The following is a 19,274-nucleotide window of genomic DNA, read 5'->3' as shown; positions in this document are numbered from 1 at the left end:
CATCAATATATATGAAGGTAACAAAACTGGCTTTATTTTTCATTATTTTAATGTCGTAAATAATGCGTCATTACAGGTCCAGTCAACAAAGCATCTGGCTTGTGTTCTTGTATTAGAGTGTAATTCTGGTTTTCTTGCGCAATTATAGTATTTCTAATTTTTTTTATCACTTCAGTATAAATGGTATTTGAAGTTTCTTGTCTTATTGAAGAGGAACCGTGCCAGATGTGTACGTTGAATCACACTTCCACACACAGAACAGCGACACTTGTGCCTTGTTGTTTCGTAGCTTTCATAGTTGCTGGGGACTTAATTAATTGTGTTAACGGAAGTTTTCTTTCATTCTTTGTTGTTATTCTATGCAGTCAGATTGCGTACTAACACTAGTCAGGGCCAACCGTTTACGAGACCTCGTAATCGGACATACAGCGACTAAAATTAATATTATTTGCATTCTATATAATTAAGCCCCCATGCAACCTTTGTTTTAACTCAATGAAAATTTTGTGCTATTGAAATAGATACATATTAATGATTTTAAGAAAAGTTGATTTTTCGCGCTACTCGATATTTATCACGCCATATCTCCTAAACTAAGTGTCGTACAACAACATAATTTTATAGTTGCCCTCAGTAGCATGTTTCGATAACATCTGAAAATTTTCTCGCCAATAGAGTCGGTAGTAGTGAAGTAATAAATTAAAATGTAACGTCTGACGTGGAACTTCTACCAAACCAACGTCCAAAATGTAGTAAGTAACAAATTGTTTCCCGTTACATTTTTTTTGGGGGGGGGGGGGGGTGAAAGCGAGAAAAAGTTTCAGAAAGGTTTGAAATAGTTTAGACGAGAGCAGTTTCGTGCGGTTCGCTGGCGCGACGCTATTTCCAGCTCACTGCGAGGAGCTTTCTGCTAGGCCCTGGGCAGTGCAGCAAGACATTAGCAGCGAAGACAGTAAAGGACAAACATGCAGCGCACTGCTCGCTCTAAAAACTTAATTTTGGCACTCCGAAAGTACATTGAAGTTAGGGAAGAGGAGGAGGACTGTATGTTGTTGGAAAGAGTACTCAGGAAGCACAATGTAGTGAGACGAATGTTCTTGCATCGTGAAGAAGCAGCATATAAAATTTTAGTTGCAGAACATTTGTTCGACGATGCGGAGAAGTTTATGGCATTTTTCAGATTCACACTCAACCAGTTTCATTATTTTCTTTCGTTAACTGAAGACAAACTGAGAAGTAATTCCTGTAACAGAGTGGCAAAAGTATTACATTGGACATAATAAAAAACTTTTACATTTATCTACATCATACTCCACAAGCCACCTAATGGCATGTGGCGGAGGGTTCTTTCTCTACCACTATCTCATCTCTCCAACCCTGTTGCACTCGCAAATAATTTCATTCATTTTTCTTCCGATTTCTGACAAAATTAAGTCTTTTTTGCACTCGACGTCGGCCATATTCCACAAAATTTGCTTTTCGAAAACCACTTCATCAATTGTTCATATTCTGAGGCAGAGAAGCGGTCAGCTGACATTTGTGGTGATTGTTAAAATTTGTCTGTTGCTGCCTGTGCGCTCGAATAAAACAGTTGAGCTGTCGTTTCGCTGCTGGACAATTCGACTACACCCGCTCCTCCGGCCTAGTAAATCGATGAGACGTGCGGGACAGACTCCTCCCGAAGTACGCAAACGTTTCTCTCAGGTGGAGCCCGCTGCCCCTCCGCATTGTCCGCACCGTAGGAAAACGGTCTCATATATTTTCATTGTAGAGGGGATGTTGAACGGGGATGGAAACTGTCAGGATGTGCCGTATTAAAACTCGTCCGAGATTCCCAAGTGATTTATTATTTCCAGCTACAGTGCCCCCATTCCTCTCGGTCTGCATCACCGGATCCCACAACGCTGAGGACACCACTTTGCTGTCTACGAAATGGCTTGGTGAGGAATGGCTGCCTCAGCGACCTGTGCAACGCCCTGCAGTGTGTTGGCCTTGTACGGCTGCGGAGTTGTGACGTCAGGATGCGTTTGCAGTCGACTCGGCGGTCTTCGCCCCTGCCGCTTCAACGACCTGCTCAGAAGCTGCATGGCGGCCCACGGCGTGATTCCTTGCCAGCGTGGCTAAGATCGCGGTGACAACAAGCGCCTGCGATCCGGAGTCCGAATCTGCGGCTCTCGCCTCGGGATTCCTTCAGCGTGTGTTGGGAGCCAAAACGACTGCCAGCACTAGCGAGCCACTTCGTGGTCTGCCGCTGGCTGGCTGTGGACCCCGCGTTGGCCTGAGAGGGTCGAACCAGAGACCTGCTGTGGACTGGAATGCTGGTGCCCCATCTGCTGCTGCGCGTAGCCGGTGGTGTGACACGTCCCGCTGTCCAGGAGACCTTTCACACTTGAATGACTCATTAGCGAACCGGCGCCTATTTTTACGTGGCTGTGCATCTCAGTTTTGCTAACGCGCCGCTCCAAGTCACGTACTCTTAACACCTAGGTTGGGCCACTGGGCCCCTTCTGCTTGTAACTTGCGCCATGCAAACCTCTGCATTTACTATTTTTAGCAGGTCTACGTCCCTGTGACCTCCATTCAACTTGCAACCGCTGGAAGTGTAACTTACTGTCAACAGGCCCGCGCCTGGCTGTAACTTGTGCGCTCCGAAATCTTGCACCGAAGCTAACCTTCTCCCATCTTAAACGGTGGTGTTGCTACAGCACTGTGCGAGTGAGCAGCGGGGTTTCGCACCCATTTTACGCAGCATTCTGCGGGAAATTCCCGCATCTAGGAAATCGTAGCTTAAGTAAACACTATGTCGGCAAGCTCCCAATTCGAATAGGAAACTATTGTTATTGGGTCTAAGCTTTTTCTTAGAAAATATGTGGTCCGCAGAGATTCGAATATGGAACCATTTCCCATTTATCTTCACCACCCTAAATAACTGTTTGTCCAGATGCAAATTACAAAATGTTTCAAGCAAATGTTCTTTAGCCGTCAGGGGACATCAATCAGCATCATTGCCTTCGTTGTAGCTTTGTTTATTTTTTACAAAAATATGAACAGCGGTATAACTTTTTTAAATGGCACCCTGCATTTTTTATTCGGTGATTTATTTCCTCTCCTAAAGACCTATTCAAAATTGTATCGCAGTGTACCATTCACTGAAACACAATGTTATTAGTTATACAACACAACATTGATCTTGACACTCCCAATGCTTTACTGCAGGTACTCGGGGTAATGGAACACATCCATGTACTGATGTTGACAGAGGACAAATGTAAACATAAGTAGAATGCACACCCATCACTCTGTCAACCATCATCAGTTGCAGAATTGTGAGAGCACAATGTACACCAACGAAGAGTAGGTAGAAATGCTACTCATCTATAGGGAATGTAAGTTGGCAGCACAGTAATTGCAATACTGTTTTCTTACGTACAGGTACATTTAGTACAATAGTTTAGTCCTTTTAAATACTGTTGTGTAGAGTAGGTAAAGGCTGTCCTTCCTGCAAACAGCATCGACATAACGTTTCTTTTATTGTTGTTGTTTTCGTTGAAGGTAGGCGAAATGCTACGCAGGCAGCGTAACTGTACAGCGAGCGATATCCTGACAAGAACCCACCTTCCCGATGGATGTTTTCTCGTCATGTTGCGACGTTTCAGGAAACAGGAAGTTTCAACCCACGACAACGCAGTCGTAGCACTCGCACCGAAGTTACCGTTCTCGGTTCCGTTGGTATGAATCCACATATGAGCACACGACAGCTTGAACACGAGATTGGCATTCCTAAAACCAGTGTACATCGTATTCTTACAAATCGCTTTTTCCATCCTTACCATGTACACCTAAATCGTGTACAGTTCTGTCAGTGGGCACGGCGGCAAATCCTCGCCAACCCGAACTACTTCTCCAATGTTCTATTTAGCGGTGAGTGTTCCTTCTCAAACAAAGGACAGGTAAATACAAGGAACACGCATTATTGGTCCAGCGACAACCCATGATTGCTTAGACAGGTGGAACATCAGCGTCAATGGAGAGTTAACGACTGGTGTGGGATGCTTGGTTCTACAATGGTAGTCTAAACGACACAGTGTATGCCAACTTCCTCAGACGAATTCTTCCTCCTCTTCTGGATAAAAAAAAATGTCGTGTGACTGGGGCCTCCCGTCGGGAGACCATTCGGCGGGTGCAAGTCTTTCGATTTGACGCCACTTCGGCGTCTTGCGTGTCGATGGGGATGGAACGATGATGATTGGGACAACACCCAGTCCCTGAGCGGAAAAAATCTCCGATCCAGTCGGGAATCGAACCCTGGCCTCCTTAGGATTGACACACTCCACAGCGCTCTCTCTCGCACGCTCAAGGTCACGCGCTCGACTGTGGAGCCATCTATTGAGCACCCAGAGAGTTGCCCAGAGAGCATCCCAGGGTGCCCCAGAGAGCTACAACACCAAGAAGAATCGCTTCTCGGCTTTTGGCAAGATCAATGTGTAGTATAGTGGCCCTTAAAAGGGCCTTTTGTTGAGAACTGCTTCAATGGTTATACACTGTACAGTCGCCCACTCAGCTACTGGGGTGGACCTCTTCTGGATGAAGTGCCGCTAAGAACCAGAATGCTTATGTGGTATCATCACGATGGATGTTCAGCATATAATGGTTGGTTGGTTTGGGGGAAGAGACCAAACAGCGAGGTCATCAGTCTCATCGAATTAGGGAAGGACGGGTAAGGAAGTCGGCCGTGCCCTTTAAGAGGAACCATCCCGGCATTTGCCTGGAGCGATTTAGGGAAATCACGGAAAACCTAAATCAGGATGGCCGGACGCGGCATTGAACCGTCGTCCTCCCGAATGCGAGTCCAGTGTGCTAACCACTGCGCCACCTCGCTCGGTAGCATATAATGCCTTGCGTGCACGTCGTGTTCTGAACCGAAGGTATCCTGCCAGATGGATTGGTCGAGGAGGAACAGTTACTTGGCCTGCTAGGTTTCCTGATTTAAATCCTCTGGCTGCATTAGAGACGTGGTCTATGGCGATATTCTAACAAGTCCAGAGGATATGCAGGAATATATTTTGCTTGCTTGTAATTCTCTTCAGTAGGCAACACTTGAAGCAGTAAATCATTCTTTCATTCAACGAGTGCACCAGTGTATCGGCCTCCAGGGTCACCACTTTGAGTACCTTTGAATGTTCTACTCCTTCGAGATGATACAGAAGAGTGAAAGTCAAATTTTTGTTATGTTTTTACTTGGTTTTCATTTGTTTTCTGAAACTCCAGCAAGTGGACGAGTTTGTGATCCCAGGCTCAAAGTTACTGTTGTGTTATGTAATTAATAACGTGGCGTTTCAGTGAATGGTACACTGTGATACATTCTTGAATAATTCTTTAGGAGAGAAAATGAATTACCGAATGAAGAATACAGTGTGCCATTTAAAAAAGTCATACCGTTTGTAAAAATAAAGCTTCAACGAAGGGAATCGCGCTGATTGATGTGTCCCTGACGGCTAAAGAACATTTGCTTGAAACATTTTGTAATTTGCATCTGGGTGATCTTGATAACTGGGACACCCCGTATATTCAGACTTACTGGGGTCTAACCTTTTTTACAAAATAGGTGGTCCGCAGATCTAAAATAATTGGGAACCGCTGAGTTACAACATTCCTCTTTCTTTTTAGAAAGTTTAGATACGTGCAGAACGTGTGATTGTTTTGAAGTAAAAATTCAATGATTTTTGTTTTCTGGGATACATACTTCTAGTTCAGTAAAAATTGATAAAGGTAATACACTTTGAGCCAATGCAGGAATTGCAATTTCAAATTCTTCCTTGCACTTAAGCAAGATAACGATTACGACTGCTCTGGCTCAACGCTTCGTTGTTCAGCAGTCCGTGCGGTCTGTCAGTGTGTAGCAACGTCGTTAATTTCTCGAGAGTGCCCGAGAAATTCGCGAGAATTTACCTTAGAGTCGCGCGTTTCTCGAGTGTGATCACAGTGCATCCCTAGTTCAGACTGTGCGCTTCCGTATTTGCATTGTTAGTGGTGGTAGTGTCATGACTTGCCGTTAGGCGTCGGTACTGTTATGGCGATGTGGGGTTGAAACACAACCATCAATGTGCTTTACAGTTGCTGACAGCCAACATGGGTCTGGACAAGGTGAGCTAGTCTCTACTCGTAAAGCTGTTTTATCAAAGCTCTTCGCGAGTATCGACGCACGAAAGGAATACAGAGAGATCCTATTCTGCACCGGCGTTGAAGAACCTGATTCGCATTAACTGGCGATTTTCGAATTGCTCCTGGGAAAAGCCGACGTCGGATTAAGCCACAGGCTGTTGAAAAAAGTTCAAATGGCTCTGAGCACTATGGGACTTAACTTCTAAGGTATCAGTCCCCTAGAACTACTTAAATCTAACTAACCTAAGGACATCACACATATTCAAGCCCGAGGCATGATTCGAACCTGCGACCGTAGCGGTCACGCGGTTCCAGACTGTAGCGCCTAGAACCGCTCCGCCACCACGGGTGGCACGCTGTTGAAGTTATTATTGCTGTAACTGAGAATGCTGGACGCAATGTGCGACCTGCAAGCAGTGCACGAGCTGTGTCACGACAGTTGAACATTTCATGACCCACCATTGTGTCGGGCAGCATGAGAGCAATCTGAAGCTCAAGGTTGTCGCGGATGCAGATGGTTGTCACACTGAGTAACGTTTGTAACCTCGAACGTAAACATTCTACGCAATTAAAGAATGTTAAAATGTGTTTCTTTCAGCGATTTATTGGTTATTTCTCTTCTCCATGTCCATAAAAATGTTTCCACAAAGTTTCATTGTCCTATGATCACTCTTTTTTCATGGGGGTCATCTCAAGTAGCGAAAGTTTAATTATAACCACCCCTACTCTTCCACTTTTCAGCCCCCCTCCTTTTTTGCTTATTACTGGCTGTCAACCTGAGCTCTTGATATTTTTACATTCGCTTCTCTGCTGCTTTCCGAAGGGTCTTCTTAAGTTTCCTATATGCTGTATCTTTCACTTTGTCATACATGCTTCTACAGACTTGAGTTTCTTCTCCGACGTTTTATACCGCAATGAAATTAAGCTTATCTTTTCATAGTGTGTGAAATCTCGTGTGACACTCGATTAAATATTATGACAAAACTGAAATGAATTCAGTATTAACGAGGAAAGGGTGGTACAGGCAGGTAAGAAAATACAATCAGGCTGCGTTAATGTTGTAGGGAAGAGGTTTTATTATTTGTACAGCACGCTACACAGAGAGTTAGACGTCGCGCACAGCGTTGTACTGCGCACGGCCCTTCACGCCGAGCCCGGTGACTCGCCAGGTGCAGCCGGCCAGCGGCTGCTGCGCCACTTCCTCGTCGCTGAGGCCAGAGCGGGATGACGTCACGTACAGCTGGTCGAGGTCGGGACCGCCCCACGACACGGACGTGGGCCGCTGCACCGGCAGGTCCAGCTTGAACTCTACTTTCCCAGTCCGCGGGTCCATTCGGATCACCTACACAAGCGCCCAAAGGATTAGTCAATATGGGGGATGGCCACAGAGGGCACTCCTACTGCACAATGTATATTGAATTCGCTAGCAACCGTTTAGCGCCATTATTAAAAATAAATACGGCCGAAAGAAGTAATTTTAGACTGAACGCTCCCCTAGTTCACTCATGACGTCTCAGAACGAACTATCCTGGTATTGTTTTTAACCCTGTTTAATCCCAGTGCTTGACCCAAACGTACATGCAAAATGTTGGGATATCACCCACAAACAACTGACTGATAGCGTTGTTGACATCTTACTGCACCCTACATCCTGGACATGATGTTATGGTTTTTAACTGCGGGTATTCTAGGTGTATTCCGCAATTCATTTTAAGTGACATCATATTGTTTTCATAGATATTTTTGTACCATGGATTTTTATCATATTGACTTTCAGATCTGAAGATGATCACCACACACCGAAATTGATGATAAATTGACTAAGTTTGAAATAAGGTCCTGGAATTAAAGAGAATTACAGCTTACGTTCCCAGATTGAGGAAATGAGGAACCGCACGGCCACTTCGGCCGGCCTTCACTTGCACCTCTAATCAGATTGCTCTATTGTCTTTAACTGCAATCGCGTGTGATTTATGACTCCAGAGTGGACAAAGTGGTACAGTATGATCACACAATTACTTGTGAGGTACAGAGCACAAATCCAAGCCCCGGAACTTCAATTTTTTCCTAGTTTCTTAAATAGTTCCATCAATGAGGCCCTAGTAGTTTTCATTTTCCATACCTGATCATCTGCTCTGTAGTTCAGTCACTAATGACCCCAACACCGACAGGATTTAAACTGTCTTTCCAATTTGCTAACGAGGCGAACAAAAGCTGAGTTTGGTTACCTACATTTAAACAATACAAGCACCTGCCGTTAATATGATTTCTTCGACCTTAAAACTTAGCCCCCCCCCCCCAAAAAAAAATGTGCAGTAAAATAATCAGTGCAATATTATCAGTATCCCTTCAACTCTTCTCGTACGCCGTGATGAATGTAACTGGTTTCTATTCGAAGGATAGGGATAGAGTTGTAAGAAATTATTTTTCTAAGTACTATGCCCCTGAGAAAGCCGTCAAGACATGCGTTGACAAAAGTTTTGCAACAAAAATCAGTCTCTCATGGTCAGTGGTTGTTATTCTGTGATACGAAGTGATAAAACGAATATATCTATAAAACAGTGGAATATCCATGCTTAGAAATTTCTACGGATATTCACGAGAACTTACGTGGATAATATTCGTGCCAAAGCATTTTACGAAATTTATCTGAAGTAAAGATAAAATTTTATCTTAGCATGCATTTCAAAATCAATACAGTATTGACTCCAAATTAAAAAATGTACCCAGCTTCTGCTCTTACCAACTGTTGAATATAAATATACTCTCCCTGAAGAAGGAGAGGGTCATACGAGAGACAGAATGTGCTCCTACGAAATATTTTCATTCAGTTAATGTACTCACGCGCCAGCCATTGAAGAGTGCGATCCACAGTTTCCCTTCACTGTCAATGGTCATGCCGTCCATTCCACCCTCAATTCCGGCTTCGGTTATGTTGAAAACAATCCTTCTGTTACCTGCAACATTAATGAAAAATAAATTTATTATCCATTCCAACGTATTCGGCATATGAACGAATGAAACAATTGGAGTAAAAATAACATTACATACCGCCTACAAAAAAGGAACGGAAAATTTAGGGAGAGAACTGAAGACATTTAAGGTTTTTCCGTCTTCAGTTTATTGTAACACATGAAGGAAAAGAAACTCTAGGTTTGTCTTAAGTTGTTTTAAAATAATTAATATGATTTATGTAAATTTTGCGTAAAATATTTGAAACTTCTCAAACGTCAAATGCGCACATTTCCAGCGTGGAGCAATATAGCTAAAATTATTAATACATTTATTTTACTGACCGCCGCTAACAAGGAACTCCTTGAGTGTGAAGTCGCAAAAGGCCAATGATGTTTATGGCAACATTGGCTGCTAATGGCAACAGGGCACGAGACTGGAGATATTCAAATGTGAGCACAGCACGAGGATATGGAGCGTAGTCGTTCTGCTTAATCGAATAGTAGCTCACAACAGTGTTACAGTGGTAGTGGTGTTAATACAAAGCAGAGCAATGGAAACGATAAAAAAGCAAACATTGCATTATATCTATCACAAAAGTTTCCGAAGTTGACATTTCGTCGGAAAGGAATTCGAGGAATTTCGCAGAGTTAGAAAGAAGTGACAGATGAAATATTAGGGTTTCTGTAAGAGGAGTCAGTGGAATGTGTGGTGTCATATACGCTGGACTGTGCGGACAATATACATGAGGAGTACAATGATGACGAACGTGCTCACACACACACACACACACACACACACACACACACACACACACACACACACACAACAACACAACGTCTTTGGTAGGGGATACGCAATAAAATAAGAACTAGCATTTTTCACGTAAGCATGGACATGTAGTGTTTCATGGTATTATTAATTGTCTCTTTTACTATAAACGTGATAGACTGTCAAAATTAAGCAGCGTACACTCGGTGCTCATTACGCACGAGATTTATTACTTTTCCACGTCGATTTCAGAGAATTTTTCTTTTCTAGGGTTCCGTACCTAATTCGACGAAATCGTAACCCTTATACACTGAAGCGCCAAAGAAACTAGTATAGGCATGCGGATTAAAATAAAGAGCTATGTAAACAGGCAGAATACGGCGCTGTGTTCGGCACCGCCTATATAGTACAAGTGTCTAGCGCAGTTGTTAGATCGGTTACTGCTGCTGCAATGGCAGGTTATCAAGATTTAAGTGAGTTTGAAGGTGGTGTTATAGTCGGTGCACGAGCGATGGGACACAGCATGTCCGAGACAGCTATGAAGTGGGGTTTTCCTGCACGACCACTTCACGAGTGTACCTTGTGTATCAGGAGTCAGGTACAACATCAAATCTCCAACATTGCTGCGGCCAGGAAAGATCCTACAAGAACGGAACCAATGACGAATGAAGAGAATCGTTCAACGTGACATAAGTGCAAGCATTCCGCAAATTGCTGCAGATTTCAATGCTGGGTCATCAACAACAAGTGTCAGCGTGCGAACTGTTCAACGAAACATGATCGATACGGGCTTCCGGAGCCCAATGCCCACTCGTGTACCATTGATGACTGCAAAGCCCTACGCCTCGCCTGGGTCCATCAATACCGACATTGGACTCTTGATGACTGGAAACATGTTGCCTGATCGGGCGAGTCTCGTTTCAACATGTATCGAGCGGATGGTCGTGTATGGGTATGGAGACAACTTCATGAATCCATGGACCATGCATGTAAGCAGGGGACTTTTCAAGCAGGTGGAGACTCTGTTATGGTGTGGGGCGTGTGCAAATGGTTCAAATGGCTCTGAGCACTATGGGACGTAACTTCTGAGGTCATCAGTCCCCCAGAACTTAGAACTACTTAAACCCAACTAAGCTAAGGGCATCACACACATCCATGCTCGAGGCAGGATTCGAACCTGCGACCGTAGCGGTCACGCGGTTCCAGACTGTAGCGCCTAGAACCGCTCGGCCCCACCGGCCGGCGGACGTGTGCAGTTGGAGTGATATGGGACCTCCGATACGTCCAGATACGACTCTGACAGGTGACAGGTAAGTAAGCATTCTGTCTGATCACCTGCATCCATTCTTGCTCATTGTGCATTCCAGCAGGACAATGCGACATCCCACAGGTCCAGAATTGCTACAGAGTGACTCCAGGAACACTCTTCTGAGTTTAAACACTTGTGCTGGCCACCAAACTCCCCAGAGATGAACATTATTGAGCGTATCTGGCATGCCTTGCAAGGTGCTGTTCAGAAGAGTTCTCAGTCCTTCGTACTCTTACGGATTTGTGGACATCCCAGCAGGATAAATGGTATCAATTCCCTCCAGCACTACTTCGGACATTAGTCGAGTCCATGGCGCGTCGTGTTGCGGCACTTCTGCGTGCTAGCGGGGGCCCTACACGATATTAGGCAGGTGTACCAATTTCTTTGGCTCCTCTCTGTATTATCACTTTGCTGTCCGTCTGTCTCTCTGTCTATCTATCTGTCCATCTGTGTGTCTGTCCGTCCGTCTGTTAAGATCTGTTTATGTTAGAAACCGGCAGAGTTATCAAGTTGAAATTTATGCCAAATAGAAAGGTCTACGGTCCCTTGGCGGTATAAAAGATTCAAGCTCCTAAGTAAATGGAAACAAAAAAGAAGGCCGTCTGTTAGGCCCCTTTTTCTCAGGAACGAGCAGAGGTATTAAGCTGAAATTCATGTCTAACACTATGGCCTACGGTTCCTTGGCAGTATAAAAAATTTAACCTTTATCAGTGCAATCAAAGAATATGGCCATGTATGTCTCAAATTTTGATACTCGAAAACTCACCCATCAAAACCTACAGTTGAACTAAATATATACATAATTAAGTTTGTACAGAACCCTCAGAGCTCGAGTACTACTCGCATATGTCCGGTTCTTGTTGAAGCGAGGAATCCGTGAATAATCAGTGTAAAACCGGGAAACAACGGTTCTTGGTCATAGGATCCCATGTACAGTAATAGTCTACAGTTGTTCACCGTCATTACTGTGATTCGAGAATGCCCCACATGTTTGCGACTTGAGAAAAAATCTGATTATTGTCCACTTATGCATAGAAGAATTACTAAATTACGAAGGACTTCTAATTAAGTATCACTTACTGATGTTGCCAGTATCGACGTCGTAGTCGTACGCAGCAATGACGTAGCTGGAAGTGTCAGAGTAGTACATGACGTTGCCGTCCCAGGCAATCCCGTTGGACACAGAGACGGGTGACACCTTTGGGACAGCTGTGCGGGAGTCTGTGTCCAGCAGGTACAAGGTAGCCTGATCCGGTGTCACTTCGCCAACAACCGGCTCTGGGCCCATCGTGCCTGTGGTAAGAAAATTATCATCGCAGTGCGAGCAAAAGATTACCAACAGTGTCTGTAGTATAGCACACAGTACAGTTTTCGGGTTGAACACTTGCAAAAGAGTCTTATGCGCCAATATGTTAAAGGAAAGTTTCAACCACTAGTTTCACTACAGCATAAATTTGACACACAATAGAAAGAATTAAAGTCTGTTACCATCTGGACGGAAACTTAGCTGCAGATTTAATTACACATTTTATGTCCGCTAATGGGGGAAGACTATCGTAGTACTTCCTAAAAAGACTAATTTTTATTTTGGAAGTATATTCAGGCACTTCTTGACTACTTATGTTTTAGAGAAGTTTCCAAGACTTCTAAAGACGATATCGGGCTGTCAATAGGACCTCAGTAGAGTTTCCCCAAGCTGAGAGTCGCTACAACGGTGTAACCTGCCATAAAAGAACAGGCAGGTAGCGAGGTTCTCGCTGTCAGCCGCCCATCGAATCATACTCACCCGCCCAGACGCGCCCACGGATGTCAGCCTTGCCGTCGTTGAAGCGGTTTCCCGGCTTGTCCTCTTCCACGGTGTCTATCTCCTCCAGGCTAGATGGCGTCTCGCTGACTCCATCCCAAGTCATCACTGCCAGCGTGTGCGACACGGCAACCAGGAACTTGTCAGTCGAGCCACGCAGTGGTATAACCAGCGTCACGCTGTTTGCTGTAATACATACGATCAGACATTTAATGATGCGCTACTTAAATAACAAGAGTTCATTTCAGGGAAATTGTTACTGAGTTAAGAACGTAAATGCTCCTGAAACAGACGAAATTGTAGGCAATCTGCCTACTTTTATTTTTACTTTATATCTTTTAAGATTTTTCGGTTTCCATGAGGCCATTGAGCCAAATCCACTGGTTCATATAACACTTACGGCATCACATAAGTAACAGCATGAAAATAGGACGCTTTTCATGCGATAAAGTGAAAAAGAAACTCTACAGACTATCTCCTATTCTAGGTAAGAGATGTAGCCATGTTTCGGATCTAGTCTTTCGAGATTTATTCCATACGCACAATTTAACATATCTATTCGAAACGTATAAATCAAATGGCTCTGAGCACTATGGGACTTAACTACTGAGGTCATCAGTCCCCTAGAACTTAGAACTACTTAAACCGAACTGACCTAAGGACATCACACACATCCATGCCCGAGGCAGGAGTCGAACATGCGACCGCAGCGGTCGCGCTGTTCCAAATTGTAGCGCCTAGAACCGCTCGGCCACTCCGGCCGGCATATAATCATCAACAGAGCCGTGAATGTGGACTGAAATAACAGAATTAAAACAAGAATATACTGTACATTTACTGGAAAGTGACTTTCAATAGTGTTCATCCAATGGATAGTTCACTTTGGTAAAGATCTGGTGCTCCGGAACATTTTCCAAGCTACGCAAAGTGTGGATAATGCAGTGAAGTGTTTCGCACAGACTGTCTCATACTGAGATTTAATATTAGTAATTGTCTGTTAAAGTATCAACAGAGAGCCACATTAACTGCGTTTATTTGAACAGTGAATTAGTTTTCCTTTAAATTGGGCACGTAGTTTTGCATCATGTCTACAGCCAGTCCTAGCGCCCATGTGCCAGTTATATTGAAATGTACACCCAGGGTGACTGGAAAGAACAACATGATCACATGCCGCAGACAAGTGTAATTTAAGCACCGGTCATAACATCTCCATCGTGATACTTACTGCGGGGCAGGACGCTGCTATTTGGTGAACTAACTTCCCGCAAAAACCTTAATAAACAGTGTGTGAACACTCACCGAGTGAAATCCTGTCTGCTTACACACGCCACATAGTAATTTATACGACGGCGAGCTGAAAAGTGATGTCTAGGGATTTTTTATGCCAAAACTCTCAAAGGTTTTCAACAGAACAAACTTTGTTAATATTCTACATATTTATGCTTCATGTCTACATATTTATTTCTCAACTAAACACGCTGGCGACGAACAAGATTCTCCCAGTGTGAGTCCAGTTTGTTGATATCTCCACTGTAGAATGTTTGACTTTTTGACGGAGCCACAACCTCATCTCTTCTTGTACCGCTTCATCACTATCAAAGCTAAGTCCTCGAATGTTTTCTTTAAGTCTCGGATACAGATGAAACTCGAATGGGTCCAAGTCGGGACTGTATGGAGGTTGTTCAATGGCAGTGAATCCAAGGCGTCGGACTGTTTCAGGTGCCGCAGCGCTTGCGTGTGTTCTGGTATTGTCATGTTGAAGGAGAGGGTGCTCCTTGTGTGGACGAGTTATTCGAATCCGAAACCCTATTACTGCACGCTGTTTCTAACACACAGACAGCCGGCCGCGGTGACCGTGCGGTTCTAGGCGCTGCCGTCCGGAACCGCGGGACTGCTACGGTCGCAGGTTCGAATCCTGCCTCGGGCATTGATGTGTGTGATGTCCTTAGGTTAGTTAGGTTTAAGTAGTTCTAGGGGACTGATGACCTAAGATGTTAAGTCCCATAGTGCTCAGAGCCATTTGAACACACAGACACAGTTAGATTACACACCGCGCTAGAATTCGGAGCCCTCTAACGGTAGAGGGTTGCAAATATGTAGACATGAAGAATAAAGATGTAGAATGTGGATAACGTATAATTTATTTAAAAATCTTAAGACTTTTCGCATACAAAATTATGAGGCATTACTTTTCAGCACGCCTTTGTGCAGGCTGCACAAACTGCACATGTTATTCATACTAGATGTGTTTCCACTGTCCGGCTGCTTAGCTGGATGGTAACGTGCTCGCCTCCTATGCGAGCGGGCTCGGGTTCGATTCCCAGCCGGAGATTTTCTCGTGGACTGGGTGTTGTGTTGTTGTCATCACCGGCGTGCAAGTCGCCCAATGTGACGTCGAATTAAGACTTGCACTTGGCGGTCGAACTTCCCCGAATAGCGGTATCCAGGCCAAAGATACGATACGCTTATTTCAATTTTTTTTTCTTTTTGTGTGTTTCCACTGACTGTCTACTACGTTCTTCCTATTCTGCTTTCAAACAAGCGTATGAGCAATGAGCAATGAGACAGCTTTAGTCCAGTACTCTTACGGGTTTGTGCACTTACTGTTTTAGGGAAACAGGTGTTCCTAACGTTGACCATGAAGGCTGCGTGTGTAAGGTATCATTTCAGGATATTTGTGCGCACGTTCGATAAGTGTGAAATCCAAGCAAGTATCTACACTTAGAGTTTGTCGTTATAGCTCAGTATGAAGTACAAATAGGATTCTTATCTGACACAGAAGTTGGCTATGGAATACGTTAGCTATAAAAGATCTTTGATCAAACTGTGCCTGATAACTGTGGTGTTGCACTACTCAGCTAAAATAATATTACTTTGCAAATTAATGTTGTCACATGGTACAGTATTTCTAAGTAGAATCTTTGGAGATAAGTCACGAGGAGAACACGGCAAGTGCCATAAACCGATTTCCCAGTAACTTCGCTCAGTGAAAGAGGAGTCAGATCAAGCGAAAATGTCTCTCGGCATATTCACAGATACTCGACCGCTTCTGAGAGGACGGAGGACAAAGTTTTCAAGGTACTTTATGTGCCTTTCAGCTAGCGATAGAAACGGCCGAAATTGTGGGACAATGGTTAGCGTTGGGGCTGCGCAGTTTTGAGCTCCGTGTTCGAAAACTGATTATTGTATTTATTTATTTTCTTTTATTTATTAACTTCATTTATCTGCTCACGTCTTCAGAAGATTACTACAAGAATGTTTCTTATCAAGTTAGGGTATGCAACGTAGTTACATTAAGTGAAAAATTACTACTGAGTTTCACAATAAGTGTCATTATATGGGTATTTGCGGGGGTTACAATCTGTTTAAATTTTCATGCCCTTATGTTTCATTATTATATAAATTCTTATATTAGTTCTTATATTTTATTCTTCAGGAAGATTTGGTACATTCGCTTGGGTGCTACCGATTGTAGAAACCTTGGAAACACAGGAATTCGAAACACCACAAGCATTGCGCGAAGGCAGATTTGCCAAAGCGACATTTCAAAGTACGAATGCCAATAAGATTATTGATGATTTTCCGCGCTGACAACAGTTCCTTAAAATATACTGCAGGAATGTCACCGATAACAATTTCTAATAATTTTCTCATTTGTATATTTATTTATTTTTTAAATTCAGTCACCGGACGTACAATTAGCAGATGAGTAACAAGAGCGTTACTCCAATGTACATCGGAAATACTTGTGTAGTAATCTTCTATGAACATGGGTAGATAAATGAAAAAAATAAAAATAGGGTTTCGAAGACGGGTCGCAAAACTGTGAAGCCGCGACGCTAGCCACTGTGACAACGCTTTGTTGTACTATGTACTCGCTAAAAGGTAGATAAAGCACCTCGAACACTTAGAACATCGTTTTCTCAGAAATGGTTGATTTTCTACAAATAACTCGAGGAACGTGTTCCTTATTTTAAGCCCTCTTCCATCTAGCGAAGTTTCTGGGAAATCAGGTTGTGGCATTTGCCGTGTTCTCCTCGTCAGCGGTAGAAGTAAAGTGTTAGGAAGTTTGATTTTAAATTATCTTACTGACTGGCAGGCGCTTAACAGATGAAGAGTCGTTTCGTCTGCTATCATTCCCTACGACAGTGCTGAAAAGACGGACAATTTGTCAAGGCATTCATAGCACTACGTCTTCTTAATTCTCGCTACATAAAATGGATATATACAGGCCTACACATGTCTGGTCATCATCATCGTCATTATTTATTGCATTAACGGGTCTTTAAGGTCTACAGCAGGAAACGAAAGAAATAACCACTCTACAAAAGGAGAATATATATATTAAATATTATGAAAGAACATATTACAGTACAAAGGAGGCATATCAGTCATAACAGAGGAAGTACCTACTGCAGATGATAACCCATTTTTGCCAGTCTCCAGCTTCATCCTCCACTGTTGTCGGCGTCACTTCTTTAATGATTTTTAATAGTCGATCCTTCCATCGCGTACTTGGACGTCCTCTTGGGCGCTTTCTTGCAGGCTGAGAAGAGAGGACTCGGCGTGGGAGAGCTCTATCAGCTCGACGGATATGATCAAATCACTGTAGCCTCTTAAGCCCTAATAATCGGCCAATGTATCACTTTCCAAACCGTTGGTATAGGTCGTCTTTCGTTCTTGATTCCCATTTACCTTCCATGATATTGTATCGCCCAGGTTTCATAACTATATAAAATTACCCGGGGTACTAATGTCATGCACAGCTGGATCTTATACTTCTTTGATATCTGTGGAACAATACATGATACCTAATTGTTGTCGTCTGATAACACTATCCACTGCACTACCCGGGCCGTCAGTGGCATACGTTTTCTTATGGTAGGTTAATTTGTAGCGGTATCTAACGGAAATGTCATAATATTTTATGCTTTACCTGTGACATTTTTTATCCGCAGAGGACGTTATTGTTTCAGAATCGTTCAGAATTCAGCGCTCAGCACTCGTCGCTTAAAGTCTCCACGCCTTGCAGCTGTTTCTTTAATCGTCAAGTCGAGTGGTTCAAATGGCTCGAAGCACTATGGGACTTAACTACTGAGGTCATCAGTCCCCTAGACTTAGACCTACTTAAACCTAACCAACCTAAGGACATCACACACATCCATGCCCGAAGCAGGATTCGAACCTGCGACCGTAGCAGTAGCACGGTTCCGGACTGAAGCGCCTAGAACCGCCCTGTCACAGCGGCTGGCCAAGTCGAGTGCAGATTCACTCCCTAGACTATGTTTTATTAAAGATATATGCAAATATTACCCGTGATAGAACTCAAGCTTACCAGACCATTTATCTGCGGCATGACAACAGCTGGAACCAAATTTGTGATCACGATGTTTAGATGGGTTTCTTGAGAGATGAACTCGATAATGATTGAGGCATCACCACGTGACACTCAATGGAAGAATTATTGTACGGAGGACGATCTCATTTTCCATAGTACTAAGTTGTTGGCTAAACGCTAATGAAGTTGCCGTGATCTCTCTGTGAAAACTGCGATTCCGTCCAGTCCAGAGGTGTTACAGAAAGGGATTCAGCTAAGCAGTTCATCTCAAATATTTCCGGAACAATTTATGATATCTTAGTTTTTTTTCACCCACATGAATTGTGAGGAAGTCCTAATCAAACAAGGCATAGAGTCTGTTCATAGCTATTGTAATTACAGAAATATCTGTACTCTAATGATTTCTGATGTTAGTATTGTAGAATTCAACGGCGTTTCACTCTTTACATTCCGTTTACTAGTTTCGGGATATTTACAGCTTAGAATTTATCTGTTTTAAACTCGAGTTGCTGCTCATAATGCACCTGTTAGCTTTCGAGAAATTGCGAGTGCCTCTGGAATAAGGTAGCGCAACGTTGTTCGCTCTTTGCGCGCAAACAATTTCAATACACGTCATGTGTCACTTCTCCGACACGTACGAGAAAGACAGACCGCGGAGCGTACGACACGAAGGTAGGCCTGAGCTCGCTCGGTTGCTCATCTCAGCAGAGAAACTACGTTTCTACACTTGTTAACTCGTAACTCGGTGTGTACGTACAAACGATAATTGCATCTTCTACTGGAATCTGCTAATACGGAGTCTTACTGTCATTAGTCCTACAATGATCGGAAGTCCATAGGCCTACTTATAATTTGTTACGGCTGTACTGGGGCGCGATAAAATTAAAATCATGCCAAAATGATTGTTAGTTGTATAAGGCACCAGCTCTTGTATGAAA

The 19,274-nt window shown here is 43.5% G+C and overlaps 1 protein-coding gene across 1 annotated transcript in view; it reads right to left on the bottom strand.

Annotated features, from left to right (window-relative positions):
* Positions 1-7,214: 7,214 nt before the first annotated feature.
* The window catches only part of LOC124721962 (regucalcin-like), a 34,367-nt gene continuing 22,307 nt past the window's right edge, over positions 7,215-19,274 (bottom strand). Inside the window, exons 3-6 of the mRNA XM_047247126.1 lie at positions 12,981-13,184; positions 12,275-12,487; positions 9,007-9,119; positions 7,215-7,504 (exon numbers count right to left, since the gene is read on the bottom strand). Coding sequence (XP_047103082.1) covers positions 7,268-7,504; positions 9,007-9,119; positions 12,275-12,487; positions 12,981-13,184 — 767 coding nt within the window. The 3' untranslated portion in view covers positions 7,215-7,267. The remainder of the gene's footprint in view (positions 7,505-9,006; positions 9,120-12,274; positions 12,488-12,980; positions 13,185-19,274) is intronic.

The sequence above is a fragment of the Schistocerca piceifrons genome, chromosome X, assembly GCF_021461385.2.
Source record: "Schistocerca piceifrons isolate TAMUIC-IGC-003096 chromosome X, iqSchPice1.1, whole genome shotgun sequence".
NCBI lineage: Eukaryota > Metazoa > Arthropoda > Insecta > Orthoptera > Acrididae > Schistocerca > Schistocerca piceifrons.
Note: the sequence above shows the minus strand (reverse complement) of the source record. Positions and strands in the feature narration are given on the sequence as shown.